The sequence below is a fragment of the Pleurodeles waltl genome, chromosome 8 (assembly GCF_031143425.1).
Source record: "Pleurodeles waltl isolate 20211129_DDA chromosome 8, aPleWal1.hap1.20221129, whole genome shotgun sequence".
Lineage (NCBI taxonomy): Eukaryota > Metazoa > Chordata > Amphibia > Caudata > Salamandridae > Pleurodeles > Pleurodeles waltl.
Window position 1 is genome coordinate 24,132,597 of NC_090447.1, and position 16,782 is coordinate 24,149,378.

The following is a 16,782-nucleotide window of genomic DNA, read 5'->3' on the forward strand; positions in this document are numbered from 1 at the left end:
GAGGTATTCCGGTCCTGAATGGGCATATGCAGTAAACGATGATTGGACTGATGAGTTTGTATCTCTAAGCATCGAGAACGAAGAAGAAGAAGAGATACCAATAGAAAAGAAAAGTTTCATAGACTCTGTTGATTGAAACGGTAGTAAATGGTATTGCTTGCTGCAATCTAACGTGAGACAAACAACCAGCTGAGACATTGCTAAACCGAATTGAGACAAGTGCTGCTAACCGATAAGTGACTGGCCTTTTGAAGAAAACGGTGTGAACATTGTGCTCGTTCAGCTTTGTAACTGAATTGCTAAGTAGTTTCATTTATAAGTGCTTCTAGCTCTCTGATTCTATACAGATCATGCCTAGGTACGCTATGCAGAATAATAGAAAGAAATATTGTAAATATGTCTGTATAGGTTTGGTACTAACATGTGTACTAATAATAATGGCAATTGTGTTTGGAATGCATGGAAAGGGTGAGAATGAGACTATTGCTGCTTCTACTATTGTTCCTGTTACTGTCACTGAACTAACACCGTTGAAAAGACTAGCAATGGATGAGAGGCTCTTGCATGATAAGAAAGAGCTTTCGTATAACGTTTTCTATCGCCTATTAACAGAGTATGTTGAGACTATGGATGCGAAAGATTGTTATGTGTGTACCCAGATACCAACATCAGTAAAGGAAGGGGTGACTTATCACCACATGCCTCTTACATATGGGATTACATGTAGTATAGTAATGTCTAGGTTTTATGGTCAATCTAACATACAGTATTTTTACTCGAATTATGATGTTACCTTTGCTTATGTTCCTATAATAGCGCAGCTAAGCGAGACTGCAAAATATTGGGATTACAAAATTATGAGGGACTTTTTCGAGCCAATGCAACCTTTTGAAACGGCTCATGCTCATAGGGAGAACCTTACTTGCTCCGTCTCTGCTGTAGAAATAAGCTTTTTAGATCGCACAGATGATAGAAGGGCTCAAATGAAGGCGAAATTAGAAAAAGAACTACATAAGAGGACTTCAGTAGATAACTATGACTTTGCTGCTATAAAGACACAAGGGAAAATTGCTTTAGATGCTTGGCATGTAGGGAAATTTTGTATATATCGAGGTGAATCTTACTATGACAATATTTTTGTAGGAGCGAGTGAATGCAAACATACGTTTATATTTAAGGCCAAATGGACATTCATGATGGACGGACTTGACCCTGTCATTCCAGGGGTGTATTACATTTGTGGACATAATGCCTATTATCGTCTTCCAAAGGGATGGTGGGGAAGATGTTATTTGGGTATAGTGTTTCCAAAGGTTTATCAACTGGATGACATATCGATGATTGAAAAGACACCTGGATCCCATCGTATCCAGAAAAGAGAGACCGCAGCTGCTGTGGTAGGTGATATATTTGGAGCCATGATTCCTTCATTAGGAGTTGTGCTGAATTCCATCAAAATAAGAAAGTTGTCTACTATAGTGGATAACATGTTGACAAAGTTTTCAGGTGCTATAATCCTGATGGATGCTGAACTTGCAGCGGAAAGAGCTATGACTCTTCAAAATAGGCTTGCTTTAGACATTCTTTTAGCAAAGGATGGAGGCGTTTGCAAAATGATTGGTGCACGTCACTGCTGCACCTATATACCTGATAATAGTGTGAAGATTAAAACTATGCTTGCTAATCTAACAAAAGAAAGTGCAGATTTGAAAGAACTGAAAGAACCAGGAGTGTGGGAAAAGGTTGGAAAGGGACTTGCTTCAGTGGGACATTGGATTGGGGGAATTTGGAATGGAATATTATTGAAAATAATAGAAGGAATATTAATAGTGATAATTTGTGTATTTGGAATTTGGGGAATAAAAAGGGGAATAATAATGATTATGGAGAAAATTAAAAGAAGAAAGGAGGAGAAAATAATGAAAAGAATGGCAGAAGAATACAAAGCGCAAACTAGGGGAACTAAAAGGAAAAGGGAGCTGACAGAATTTTAATGGGATAACATTTGTGGGCTAAATTTGTGTGATGACAAGTAGTCATCAGAGGAGGGATTGATAAAGCAGAAAATTAAGGTTTTGATTTATTAACGCATAAACGTAGTGCTGACATAATCATGTGTGACATTAACCGAATTAATAAAGATTGTACGGGGACAAAATGTGCCCTCAGAGTAGTTTGCCATCATTTATACGCGTGCTTTATATAACGTGGTGTGGTAGAATTGCACTAATCCGACATAATCATAAACGTGTGCTACGATTTGCTTATTTGAAATGCCTTAGCTTAGCATTACTTTAGCGGAGGCTTTGGCCTAGTTGCCTGGTCTCACGGTTTAAATGTTCGTATTTTTCCACTGTGCTATTAAACGTGTATTTTAGCTTGAAGCTGTACTTTTCCACAGAAACTGTTCACATGCTTATCTTAAAGTTAGTGCCAGCGTGGCATATTTTCTCTTTAATTCAAGGTCGACTTGCAGGTGCGGACAATGGAGGCTCTGAGAGTAAGCTAATCGAGAGACAATGTTGCAAATTACGTACCCATCTCCAAGGATAATGTATGCTTAAGTAAAAGCTTGAGAACTGTCGTTTTTGATTGGTCAATTTGAAGCTAACCTATGAACCCTCCAATGGAGACCCTACTGGACTTGAACTGTTGTCTATAAAACCCAGGTGCACGAGAGGAAAGCTCTCTCTATCTTCGGACATCCCGCCATTTTGACTTCGTAGCTATTATGGCCCACTTTGCTGCGACGCCATTTTGAGAGACTTTGATGCTTTCTCTAGTCGAGAGAAAGAGACTTTAATGATTCTTGCCCTAGAGACTTTAACTTTGATTTGTCCCTTTGCATGAAGTAGTAGTTTTACCTTGCCGCCGTGAGGCAATTGCCCCGTTCACCCCTGCCCCTTTGCCCAGTCCCATGCCGATCGAAACGGCGCCTATGATGATCGAGAAACGATACCTGTGAGACGAAGAATTCATTGATTGCTGATCGGAATTGGTAATTATGAAAGGAAATTGTAAAATTGCATTGTGTTTCTTTTAGGTAACCAACTGCTGATTTTGATAGAGACCCTAGCTAGGAGTTTTCCAAATTGATGTTGCCAAATTGTTTTGCATGAAGTCCCACATGCTGATGCTAATTTGAGGTTAGACGAGGATTCCACGTGTCGCACGATGCAATTGGAGATCTTGTTATGCTGACTAAATGTATGCCATTAGTTCATTACAGATTATCGTATTAGTGCTTTGCATTGCCACTATCGAATGCCTTGTGATTCAAATGCTACATAGATTACACTTGTTTCGACGCTATGGACAGCTATTAATGTTCATTTATGTTTATCATTTGGTGTTGAGACACATCTATATTGTGCTAGCTTTGTTAATATAGGGAAATAAATTCACTAACCTTGCAATAAACTGGTGTGATTATTCCTGACTGAAAGGTCAGGGTTCGCCGAAATGTATTCAGGATTAATTGTTAAGTGTTATGTTGTTCAAGGGGTTGCCTATGTTCGTTATTGATCATCGATCTGATGTGATTGATCGATTAATAGTACAGAGAGTTCCCACTTAGTCAAAAGATGCATCGACCTAAAGAGCGTCCGAACGCAGGTAAATTGTTACCACGTTCCGCTCTATCAGATACTTGTGGAATTATTCAGAACTCACTTCAATTTCTACCGCATTTGTAGAAATGCCCAGCAGGTAAAATAGCTTGCTTTAATGCACCTAAATGCCAGAGTCCTAGCGGTCGCGCATTGATTAGTAAGGAATGAAATATCCCGAAGTGCAGTGGATGTTTCAGGCATACTGCAGCGCACAACACATCCTAAACCTTTTGGACTCACTCTGTGTGACATGGAACCACGAGTATCTGTGACTGCATTCCAGTCTCAGTATGTTTTACAGTAAAAAAAAAAACTGACAAGGTTTATGTCACTGAATGGCTTTTGAAAGATCTGCTAAAGATCTGCCTGTTTTTTTGGCTTGCATTCCGTGGCTTGTAGCCTCAACTGAATGTAAAAACATTGTGCAAAACTTCAAGTACCAGAATGCAAAGAGTAAAATCAGGCCAGGGCAGGCTACGTATTGCTGACATGCGATGTCTGAAAACTAAATCACCCTGCGAAAGCCTAAACCTTGGAAATTCACTTGTTCATGACCTTTGTGTTCACTATATGTGTAAAATGACATATATTCACACTTCAAAAGTACACAGCGCAATGCACGTGCAAATCTGTTTTCTTCTGCAAATGGAGGGGCGGCAAAGCAGGAGAAACTCTAGGGGAGAGGGCCTGGTAAGCTGCAGGGGCGCCAGAAACAGGACGCATCCTCCCAAGTGGAGTCAATATTTCTAGTGGGGTGGACACGGGAACCGTAGATTTGTCTGGCAAGTCCTCACATTTAGAGCCCGGTTAAATGTGCCTAATAAGACAGCTTTGTCCCGGAGACCTTGAGACAATACCAACCCCTTGCAGAATACAAACGTCTCCTGCTGAAACGCACCACCGCAGCGTCAAACATGTGCCTCAGTTAAACAATCACACACGGGAGTCCCTGGAAGTGCATATGGGGCAATCGAAATCCCAGAAAAAAGTTAACACACATAACAACGAGACTCAAATGCTTTCTCGATGAAATACAGCAAATCTGGGCTGGATTTGTCACCACCGTGCACGTTCCCGTGTCCCCAGGGTAGCGCAGTTTACCTTTACCATTGCAAGGTGCACATGATCCACTTCCCTCTCTCTCTCTGGGCAGCAGAGTAGCAGGAAGCCCCCCTCACCTGCTGCAGGAATGGGATAATCCAGCCAAACCCTGCACAATCCCGCATGCATGTGTGTCCCATGGGTGGCCTCCGAGTGTCCAAAACTCAAACAGAGGGCGGTTCACCGGCTCAGATGTGGACAAGTTGTCAAGGGCAACACAGCGTGTGCAAGTAGGCACCAAGGGCCAGATCTAGAAAACTTTGTGCAAGTCGCAAACAGCAAATCTTGCTGTTTGCAACGTGCAAAACCCACATCCCGATACCCAATCCCCGTTTTGCGAGTCGGTTACCTGGTTACCGATTAGCAAAACGGGACTGCGAGTCGCAATTAGGAAGGGGTGTTGTATGTTGTATTGTTTTGTGACCGCAAACACGGTCGCAAAACAATCGCAGTTACCACCAGTGTCACTCTGGTGCTAACCCATTCGCAAAAGGGAAGGTGTCCCCCTGGGACCCCTTCCCCTTTGTGAATGGCATTAAAAACATTTTTCCAGAGCAGGCAGTGCTCCTAAGGACCACTGCCTGCTCTGAAAAAATAAAACAAAAATGTTTATTTTTCATTTTGTATTGCATCTCGTTTTCCTTTAAGGAAAACCGGCTGCATTCCAAAAAAAAACCTGCTTTATTTAAAAGCAGTCACAGACATGGTGGTCTGCTGTCCCCAGCAGGCCACCATCCCTGTGAGTGCTGCCAGTCTCCAGGGGGTCGCAAATTGCGACCCACCTCATTAATATCAGTGAGGTGGGCCTTTGCGACCCCCTTTCGAGTCACAGATAGTGTCAGGGACACCATCCTGCATCCTGAATTGCGACTCGCAAATTGCGAGTCAGTCTGACTCGCAGTTTGCGAGTCGCAATTCAGAATTTTACTACATCTGGCCCCAAATTTCTACTGCTCATAAAAAAAGGCACCCGCGATGGATAGTGTAAACAGATTCTTCTCAGGGGGGTGACAGAGCGAGAGCAGAGCTGTTCTTCTGGGAGTCAGGGGTCCTTCTGCTTCTTGTGTCCCTGAAGCAGGTTAAGAGGAGGCGAACCACTTGATCACTGGGGAGCAGTTCCAGTCAAGTGTGCAATGAGGATTCAGGACTCCTTGAGTCCGTAAATGAGCCCTCTTCTCCCGGCAGGAGTTGGAAGTCAGAAGTATTCTTCCAGCTGGGCTTTTTCCGACAGGTGAAGACTTCTCAGATCCAGGAATGTTCTGAGAAGGTGGCTGGTGAGGTGGTAGATTTATTGTGTGCACTACCCAGTGACTGCAGAAATTATGCAACCCTGTCTTAAGTATTTTTTCTGCAGTCCCACCACCTCCTTTTACAGTGCATCCTCTTTCCCTTCATGTAAAATTACCCAGGAGCCCCTGTTTTAAGATGGCAGAACCCATCTGCCATTCATGCTGAACTTTCTTCAGCTCCTTAATCACTCCCCTATTTAGGTGAGCTCTCCACCCATGACAGTGACAAAAATGGTTCTCTACCGTACGGTGACTGGAGCTGGGTGTCTCAGAGAGTCCGGGAAATGAACAAGAGAAGCCTTCCATGGCACCTTCAAAACAAAATAGGTAGTGATAAAGTTAACTCTTCCTGTCCATTCCTAGATAGGAAATTCCTGCCAAGTGGTCAGCAGTTGACACCCATTGATCCTGGGCCCAGAGCAAAGCCATAATCCTCTGAGCCAGAGTTGTTAGCTCTTCCAGCCAAGGATGTGTATTCCAGCTCTGGAGCGTCTGAGTACCAAAACTTGTTTTAGGTCAGTTTAGGCTCAAGCAACACAATGTACATTTTTAACAGTTATTTTTCCACTTAGGTTATCTGGGTCATGTTTTTTTTTTCATTACGTAAGAAATAACATTCTATGTTTTAATTCCCACCTAGCCCTGTTTCAGCAAAGCCTGCACTGTGAGAGCACACTGGCCCCACAATGTGAACAGTGCTGGATATGTGGGTGGTGGAAATATACGCTGCAACCCACATTTGATCATTAATTTCAACGCCATAGGAACATTTTAGGGCCATCTACGATGGTCTCACTAGGCGGTTAAATATACTAATTGGGTGAAAACAATTTTACCGATACCTTTTTAGAGCCACAGCACATGCACTGTGGCACTGAATAGAAGTGTCACTGTGCAAAGGGACATAAGCTCACTTAAACCCAGCAAAATTAGGTTCCAAATTAAGATGAAAATCTGGTGTGACCATGAAAAATATGCACATTTCATAGAGGTCCTTTTTGGCTAGTTATGAGTGAAACTATTTCCAAGGCAGGCGACTCCGGACCAGAGTCAAACTTCAGATGCACCTATAGATTTGGATTTCCAGTTCCCATTCTTTGAAACCTGTATAATTATGGACAAATGAGTGAAAAGAGAGAGATCTCAGATACAGAACCATTTGGCATTGCCCTGGCACTACTGCTTTGCTGTGTGGCAGAGAACCAGCCCTTTCATTGGGAGGCCCTGGGTGACCCTCTTTGGGCGTGAAGCAGTGTACAAAGCCAAGGGGGATACTGAGGCGTGTAGTAAGCACTGTACACTTACGCAGCTTTACAAAATGTAGTTAACATTTCAAATGTAATTGTCTAGTGTAATACTATAGGAAAGGGCTACACATTTTTTCATGGTTGCAGGACTTACAGTTCAGGTTCAGTTATTCAGTGATCAGAGTTAATGGATCAATCATTGTGAGGACAAGTCATATGTCACTGAGGGTATGTACAGGACTTAGCCCTCATTATGAGTCTGGCGGTCTTAAACCCGCCAGACTCACGGTGGTGGTCGGACAGCCACCATCTTGGCGGTCCGAACCACCACATTATGACCGTGGTGGAGCCTGGTAGTCTCAATTCACCAGCGCAGCCCTGGGGATTACGAGTCCCCTTTCCTACAGCCTCTGCATGGCCCTTAGGTGAACTCGCAATAGGGCTGGCGATGTTCTGGATTCACTGGTGGTCAGGTGGCGGTACGAGTTTGGCTCTCAGGAGAGGCACAATTGTCCTAAAATTTATGCTTTCACCTCCACCCTGAACTGGAAGACAGACTGAGATGGTAGGTCAAGTCAGTCCAGAAAGTAACTTAGATGTTACACATCTCCTGCAGATAGTGAGTTCGAGCACTGAGAGCATACTTCAAGACAGAAGCATGAAATATCACCTCCACACACACGCCCGAGATGTAGAAAAAGACTTGATTTTTCTTCTTACTTTTATGAGAACAGAAGAAATCAGTGCTGTGGCTGCAGTTTGCACCGGGATCAGAATTCTAAATTCTGTGATGCTTACCATAGCATCACTGCTGTTCCTTAACACATTTTGGCATGTTAAAACTTTAGAACTTTCTCTGAGGAAAAAGACATGGAAAAAAGTCAAACATACAGTATTCGGTGTGTTAAATTCTGATTTAGCATGTCATGTGTCATTTTCAAGTTTAAAACATAGTAAACACCTCATCTTAGGTTCGTAGTGTTTACCGGGTGTGTTACATACCCTTCCATTTTCCACACAACTTGAAATCAGGGCCTTAAATGGGTAATATTAACACTTTGTAAGGTGTCAGTTTGCACTAACAATCCAGCCGAGGCAATTCCTGAAATAGAGGAAATGCACAGTTGAATTGATAAACCTTCTGGTTATAAATTAAACCAAATCCCAGATCATACAGTCTGGCTCCACTGCTCGCCAATCAGCAACATGACAACCGACTGACTGGGTGCTATGGTAAATGTGAATCAGACACCAATGTTTAAACATAACTATGAAGCACCACAAACAACAAATAAAAAAGCATTTAAAAAGGGCACAATTTACCCATATCTTTAAAACGTGATTACGTTTTCTGGATGCATCTACAGTGCCTCCAGTATGTAAGATTCTGCTTATTTCTTCCCCAAACTTGATTCTCGTTAATGACTATATTTGACTGCAGAACCAAACTAGGCATCATTGTACTACCTTAGCAGCTTTCAGATAAGACCAAAAGAGGAATACAGATGGAAAGTTTTCAACTACTGACAGGAGGCTGAATGTCTGTTTCATTACTGGTAAAATACCCATTTTAAGCAGATAAGATTCCATCAGTCAGGAGACGCACACCAACCATAATCCATGGTTTACACCAAATCTCTATAATCCATGGCTACCACCAATACACCATAATGCATGGTTTACACCAATACTCTATAATCCAGGGCTTCTGCCAATGTTCAATAATCCATGGCTTCCGCCACCGCTCTATGCTCTGTGGCTTTAACCAACGTTCTACAATTCATGCCTTCCACCAATATTCACAGCTTCCACCAATACTTTAATCCAGTGGTTCCCAACCTGTGGTCCGGGGACCCCTGGGGGTCTGCAAAGCCTCTTCAGGGGGTCCGCAACTGCTTAGAAAATTAAATTATATTAAAAAATTAGGTCCCCAGCTTTCAGTAATGACTCTGTGGGGGGGTCCCAGGATTCCACTAATGATTCAGTGGGGGTCCCTGGGTTCCAGTAATGATACAGTGGGAGTCCACAGAAATCAAAAGGTTGGGAACCACTGCTTTAATCCACTGCTTCCTCTAACACTCTGTAATCTATGGCTTTCACCAATACTGTATAATCCATGGCTTCCACCATTCCTTTCTAATCTGTGGCTTTCACCAACACTTAATAAACCAGGGTTTTAACAAATATTGCACCAGTAGGGGAGAGGGTGTGGTGTAATGACCAGAGCTGCCAACTTTGTAACTGGGGAACCAGGTTCGAGTCTCAGATTCGGCTCAACATCAAGTGATTCTGGGCAAATGAGTTACGGCTGATTTAGACCTTGACGGAATTAACACCAATCAGCCGCGGCAGACCCGAGTACTCCACCAAGCAGACGGTGTTCTGACCGCTGTATTTAGATGCAGTGCAGCTGAGCGGCCGACTGCCATGATGGAGTGCTCTTCCTAGTCAGCAGGCTAACGGGTTCCTGCTGTCCATATTTTGATGTTACAGTCCTGCAGGTGGTGTACTGGCTGCACATTGCTGATGTAGGGAGGGTGTCATGGGACCCAATGGACATCGTACAATGGCAGTGGAATATAGGTAAGTCACACACACACGCACACACTGTACTTCAGTCATATGTGGCCCCTGCACAACACAATAAACAACACCACATACACACCATTATCCTTTGCCATTCTACCACAACCCAACACATACATGCCGAAAACAGACGTTGCCATAAAGCCATGACACAACATACACACACTATGGACACTAAACCTACACAGGACACAACCACAACTACCAACATAACTACACACTCATCTAAACAAACACACTCACACAATATTACAACTACACACATCATGACAACAACCACCACACAATAGCACTCACCTGAATGTCACACACAGCAACACAACACACAACCAAATATATACAACAGCTGATCCATATGCAAGTGGCACACAATTTGATATGACCACATCACTCACTACAGCTCCCTCCACCTCACCCAGCCAATCCAGTCTCTCACACACACATACAAGTACTCACTCACTTACACAACTGGTAGCACAACATTATAGGTACAGGTCCCCTTGCAATGTGCACATATGGGCACAGTTGACAAGTGTGATTGGGACGTCATTGTGGTGCCAGCATTCATTTGGCAATGAATACTGACACCATCATGGCAGTTGTGTATGTTTACGATATATGTCATGTACCAGTGTGTCCCCATCCATGTCTGACACAATTGACTTCCCTACATATGCATGTCATAGTCATTTAAAAAAATAACTGTGACATATATAAGACTGCAGTGGTCCCAAGATCATGTGCAGTGGCCAGACAATGCACACAGGCAATGCAGGCTGCCTACCTTTGAGCCCTGCAACCAAGGGGTCATGTTTTCTCTGTGGTCCAATGGCAGTAACGTCAGAAGGTCTTGATGAGTCGTGACCAGTCAAGAACAAAAGTGGAAACAGGAAAAAGGTAAGGTTTTACCTCATTCCCCCCCAGTACACCAACACAGGTGTGAAGGTTGGACCACCACTCTTGGATTGGCGGTACGGCACATCAAATTCTGCTTGTTGGTAAGAGTGTCTGGAGTTCTGCCCCCAGCCACTATTTCCAATGGCACAGTCAATTGGGGTGAAGATTCCTGGGGGAGTCGGAGGGACTCAAGCAGTCTATTACTTATGGGACCGCCAACAAAAATAATTTAAAACAAAACAAAAATGTATTGCTTCCACCAGTGCTGTGTGACCCATGCCATCCATTAACGCTCTATAATCCATGGCTTCCACCAATGCTCTATATATTCCGTGGGTTCCACCAACACTCTGTAATCCATGCTTTACACCAATGTTCTATAATCCGTGGCTTTCACCAACACTGTATAATCCATGGCTTCCTCTAATATTCTATAATCCATGGATTCCACCAATACTCAATAATCCATAGTTTACACCAGTGCTCTATAATGCATGGGTTCCATCAACGTTCTATAATTTGTGGCTTCCACTGATGCTCTATAATCCATGGTTTCCACTAATACTCCATAATCCATGGATTTTTCCAATGCTCTATAATGCATGGTTTACACCAATCCTGTATAATCCAAGGTTTACACCAATCCTGTATAATCCATGGTTTCCACCAATACTGAATAATCCATGGTTTCCATTAATATGCTATGGACTCCAAAATGCTCTATAATCCATGGCTTCCACCAATACTATATAATTAGTGGCTTCCACCAATACTTTATAATCAGTGGCTTCCACCAGTACTCTATAATCCATGGCTTTCACCAATGTTCTAAAATCCATGAATTCCACCATTGCTTTATAATCCATTGATTCCATCAACGCTCTATAATCCATGGCAACCACCAATACTGTATAATCCATGGATTCCACAAATGCTCTATAATCTGTGGCTTCCAGATACATTTAAAGGTGGATAGGTCACACATTTATTGCATAACGTCTGAGGATGATTTAAAAATGTATTGAGGAGGGCCATGTAATACCTTTTAAGACACAGAAGATCCAACAAGCTGCTCATGAGATAGGTATTTATGAAGTGAATTATTTCATACAGGAAAGGGACAACGTAGGCAAGTACTCAGTTACACACCCACTGGTAAACTGACTGGTTGAATGATCAGCGTAATAGAACTAATACATATTAAGTGCTATGTGAGTTAAATGAAGGAAAACTTGATAAAATCTACTCATTGGCAAAGTAAGCTGGGCGAGGATGTGACAGTTACAGCCTTGGTCTGATCAGGTGAATACATGCACAAAGTACCAACACAAGCCACCTTGTGACTTTGTTTGACTTGTACTGAACGCCAGTTAAACCAACTTGCTAGGATGGGACACAAAGTACAAAATGCCTGAACTGAGTGTTCCCTGTTGCCAGTTTGACACACAGGGCCTGATAACGACCTTGGCGGTGGGGGGATTACTCAGTCCCAAACGTGACAGATATCCCACCCGCCGTTTACAAGTTCCATAGAATATCTGTAACTGTTCCTCACTGTCCAGCTACAGGTCGAAATATACTGGGAAATGCACCCACGTCCTGGCTAATCACTGTTGTCACTGGCTTAAACAAAAACCTGGTGTGAGTACAGGTAATAGCATTACAGGAGTACTCTTTTACGTACGTGTACAGATCTTTGTGAATGGGTCCATAAACATTGAAATCCCTATTAGTGCAAGGAGGGCACAGTCCTTTTTTATTTGTATAGTTTGTATATGATTGTCCCATTTTTTAATTTAGATGTCTTAGGATAAATTCACAAAGGCATGCAATAATACGTAAACAAAGTATTGCAGGAGTACTGCAGAGGTACTCTGTTATATACTCTAGTAGGCCTCCCTAATTTGGAACCTTTGGGTTTAATACCTGCAGTAGCTAGGATTAACATAGCTAATGAAATGACAAAGTTTTGGAGAGTCACACTGCAGAGTATTTTTTAACCAAACCTTCCAGTATGTTAAACACACTCCACTCCGTTTGGGACCACCTTTTAAAATACATTCTCAGTTTTAAATTATGTTTTTGCTGATGTCCAGTTCTACCCAATTTTATACAATGAGCAAATATTTTTAGAACCATCAAGGTCTGACTGCTAATACACATGTGTTTCTCTTTATAGGCTCATTTTGCTACTGCTTATCTCTTACAGTAGGAAATTGTGATACACTAATGATTTATTAAGTTGCACAACTGCTATGTTACCTTATGTTTGAGTTACAAAACGCAGATTAAAAAAGAAAGAGCCCTCAAAGACTTTCCTGCCACACCCCAAAGATTACTGTTTGTAAATGGCCAAAGCCATGGAGCGGCCTCAATTTTCATGAAGATGTTGCTAATTTGAAGTTGCTAGGTTGAACCAGAAAATCCAATATTTGACTGTTGCACGAGTTCAAACTTTTGTAATATTTATAGCTGCAAAACTTTAGTTTCATTACAAAAGATGTAATTTAGTACTTCTGTGCTCAAGACAAAGGTATTTAGATCTCACAGGACATGAATGAGGTTTGTGTAGGTCAACGTATATTGTTGTATGACCAGCCTGATTAAAGTTAGCAATGGGGGCTTTCTCCTGAGGTGGACCATACACCTCCTAATGACACTGAGGTAACAAATAGAATAAGGAAAGGTGAAGAGGTGCTAATACTTTTAGCTGTTAACCACTTACCATCCTCCACTCACCTCTTTCTTTTCCAAGTTGTCGCGATTGTGTAGGGCCCCCCATGGAGCAATGCCGAGGACCACAATCTCTCGGTTCACGTAGCTCCTCCTGCTCCAGGTGAAGTCCCTCACTGCCTCGCCGACATGTTTCATCACGCCTGTATGGGTCCCGCCAGTGATGATCCAGGCCCCTGCAAACAAATCAACCTTATAATTTGACAGTGGAAGAGGAACTGGTGGTGGTGGTAACCTCTCTCATGGAAGCTGTAGGTCCAAGCATAGGTGCCATGGTCATGTTAATGGACTGATAGGTCCCAGGGTCTCTCATTTCTCAACGTATGCTCTAACAATCATAAAATGAAACCCAGTTGGCAAATGGTAAGTCCAAATAGTCTTTGCAGTTCTTTCGCACTCTTTACTCACACATCCTACATGATCTCCAGTTTTACTCATACTTGTCCAGACTTGTGATCCCCCTTTCTGCCACTGACTTTTGAGAGTGTTTTTATAGTTTCTGTCCCTAACACTTTTGTGTTGAAGCTGTTCATGTATTTAATACTGTTTACATAAATTAAGTAGGTGCTTCTATAATATTGTAACTCTTTCCATCAAGATGTGAGATTGTCACTCTGTGTTCTTGGAGTGTTTCTGAATCTTACCTGTGATTAATCTCTTTAGAGATGTGAACCCTGTATTCCCCCTTCAGGATAATCCTAGTTAAATACTGGAGTCTCCTGACAGGATGAGCGGTTTAAATCAGTCCCCACTTTGGAAGCTGGTCTCACGTCTGTCTCCTGTCCTTATATCTCATGAAATGGTGCCCCTCAATTGTTTTGGAGTGAAAAGAATAAGGGACTGCAGCCTTATTATGTAGCATTTCTGACTTTATAATTTGTTGGGCAGCAGAGATATGCATGTCTCATTCTCCTCAAGTGGACGTTAATTGCTGGTCCTGTGCATCACACTTGCTGAAGTTGCCACAAATGACATGAGGCAAGTGAGCATCAGTGCAGGTGTACAAGTGTGCCTGTGTGACTTGTGCCAGTACATCAGAACCTTCTAAAAAACACAGACCCTTGACTATTAGAAGAAACACTAGCTCTTATACCCCAACTGGAAATACCTTCTCGGTACTGAGCACTTTGGACGAAAACGATTGACTCCCACGAGCAGGGGATCCCATCACAGAAACGTTAGTATACACCCAGACGTGGGAACAAAAACAGAGTATAGAAGATCTTGAACCGGAACTTATAGTACCCTCGAGTCCCAGAAATACAAAGACAGTTAAACTGGTAGGCAACGTTAAATCCCCTTATTCTATTTTAAGTAAGACAACTAGTTCGGGTGTACCGGATAAGTGCCTCTCAGTGACCATGGAGGGTAAAGACACTAGTAAAGACACTAGTAAAAACTACAACCAAGATAAAGAGCCAAACCCCTTAGTTGAGCTGGAGGATGTTACAGAAAAAGACAACCTACTTACAGTATTAGATCCTCCCTGTGTAAAAGGAAAATCAAGTATTAGATTGATATCATGGAACATAGCTGGCTTAGCAAGGAACCTTGAGGATGTGGTATGGTGCTCCTATATTGAGAACTACGACATCATACTCCTACAAGAAACTTGGATTGTAGAAACCCCCCATAGGCTGGGGTATAAAACCTATTGTTCCCATGCCATTCCATCAACTAGAGGGAGAGCCTCAGGAGGACTGGTCATCTGGGTTAAAGTGACCCTAGAAATAGATGTCACCCCGCTACCCATCCTCTCCCCGGACCTACTAGGCCTTAAAATCAAAACAAGAGGGAAAGAAACTATACATCGAATAAATATATATAACAGACCATTCCCTTCTAACAAGGAATCAGAGGTAGTAGAACTCTTGGACTCCGTTCTAGACTCATTAGGAGATAATGCAAAGGTGTTAGTTGGTGGAGATTTTAACTGTAAATATGAGCCTATCCCGGGGTTGGAAAAATTATTTGACGATCAAGATGCTGCTAATGACATCCTGCCCTTAAAATCCGTAAGTGCAGCTAAAGGCACAAAAGCCGCCTTACAGATTTTACAGTTGACTGTGGCGCATGACCTAAGGGCCTGTAATGGTCGATTTCGCTCAGACAGACCAGCAGCCCCAACCTATTTTAAGAGAAATTTCAGATCCCATATAGATTTTGTAATGGCTACCCGGAATATATGGGACCAAATAACCGATTTCAAGATAGACCTTAGGACGGAGAGTGATCATTTTCCCCTCCTACTATGGCTGGATTCTCAATCATTCATTATTAAATCCAAAGAAGAGACCCTATTAAATACCACGGTCGCGGAACTAGAGGTAACTAATAACAGGCGTGCCCTAAGATGGCCCTATATCTTGGGAACTGAAATAACGCTGATAAATATATACAATGTATTTACTGACACGGTAGGAGGCCTTCAGACAGCATTAGTGGGAACACAAGGTGTGCTTGACATACATCTTAAGCTGGTAGACGCATTAACCCCACTATTGAGCAAAATCTATAAAAAAAATGGTAATAGGAAACGGAATGATCTTGAGGCAGCGAACCCATGGTATAATAAAGACTGTCGTATAGCAAAATCAAGACTAATCCAGGCAGTAAAATCCGGGAACAGCTTGGATATAAAAAACAATAGACTAGCCCACAAAAAAATGCTGGCCCAAGCTAAAAAAACATGGGATGAAAACTTCTGGGAGGATCTCTTGAATGCAGCTAAGCTACGGGATCAGAGTATGTTCTGGAACTTAATCGCTAATGGAAATAAGCAGGGCAGATCAACAAAGGATATTTTCCTAGATGAAAATACTTGGTGCGACCACTTCACTAAGCTCTATGCTAACAAACAGGAGAATTTGCCCTTTGAGTACCATGAGACAAATTCAGAGATAAGTGTTGCTCCATTAACCTTTAGTTTAGAAGAAACTAATAAGGTTTTATTAGCTGTGAAATTGGGCAAAGCCCCAGGCCCTGATAAAATCCCCGGAGATCTTCTAAAATATGATGTGGATGTGTGGGGGCCTTACATAAATTACTTGAGTAATTCCATTGTGGCAGGCACACCAATCCCCGATTCCTGGAAAGGGGCAGAAATTATGACAATTTTTAAAAAAGGTGATCGCTATGATCCAAGTAATTACCGCCCAATAAGTTTGATAGACTCATTTCAAAAGATATATGCCAGACATATTTTAAACAGGCTTTTAGATTGGATTGAAGAGACTAAAATATTAACCAAATATCAGGCTGGCTTTAGAATAAAAGTAAGTACGGTTGACCAGGTGTTTAGGTTCATGTGCATCTGTT

The 16,782-nt window shown here is 42.3% G+C and overlaps 1 protein-coding gene across 1 annotated transcript in view; it reads right to left on the reverse strand.

Annotated features, from left to right (window-relative positions):
• LOC138249318 (transient receptor potential cation channel subfamily M member 2-like) overlaps window positions 1-16,782 on the reverse strand; it is a 369,646-nt gene that overhangs the window by 326,494 nt on the left and 26,370 nt on the right. The window contains exon 3 of the mRNA XM_069203277.1: window positions 13,471-13,640. Coding sequence (XP_069059378.1) covers window positions 13,471-13,640 — 170 coding nt within the window. The remainder of the gene's footprint in view (window positions 1-13,470; window positions 13,641-16,782) is intronic.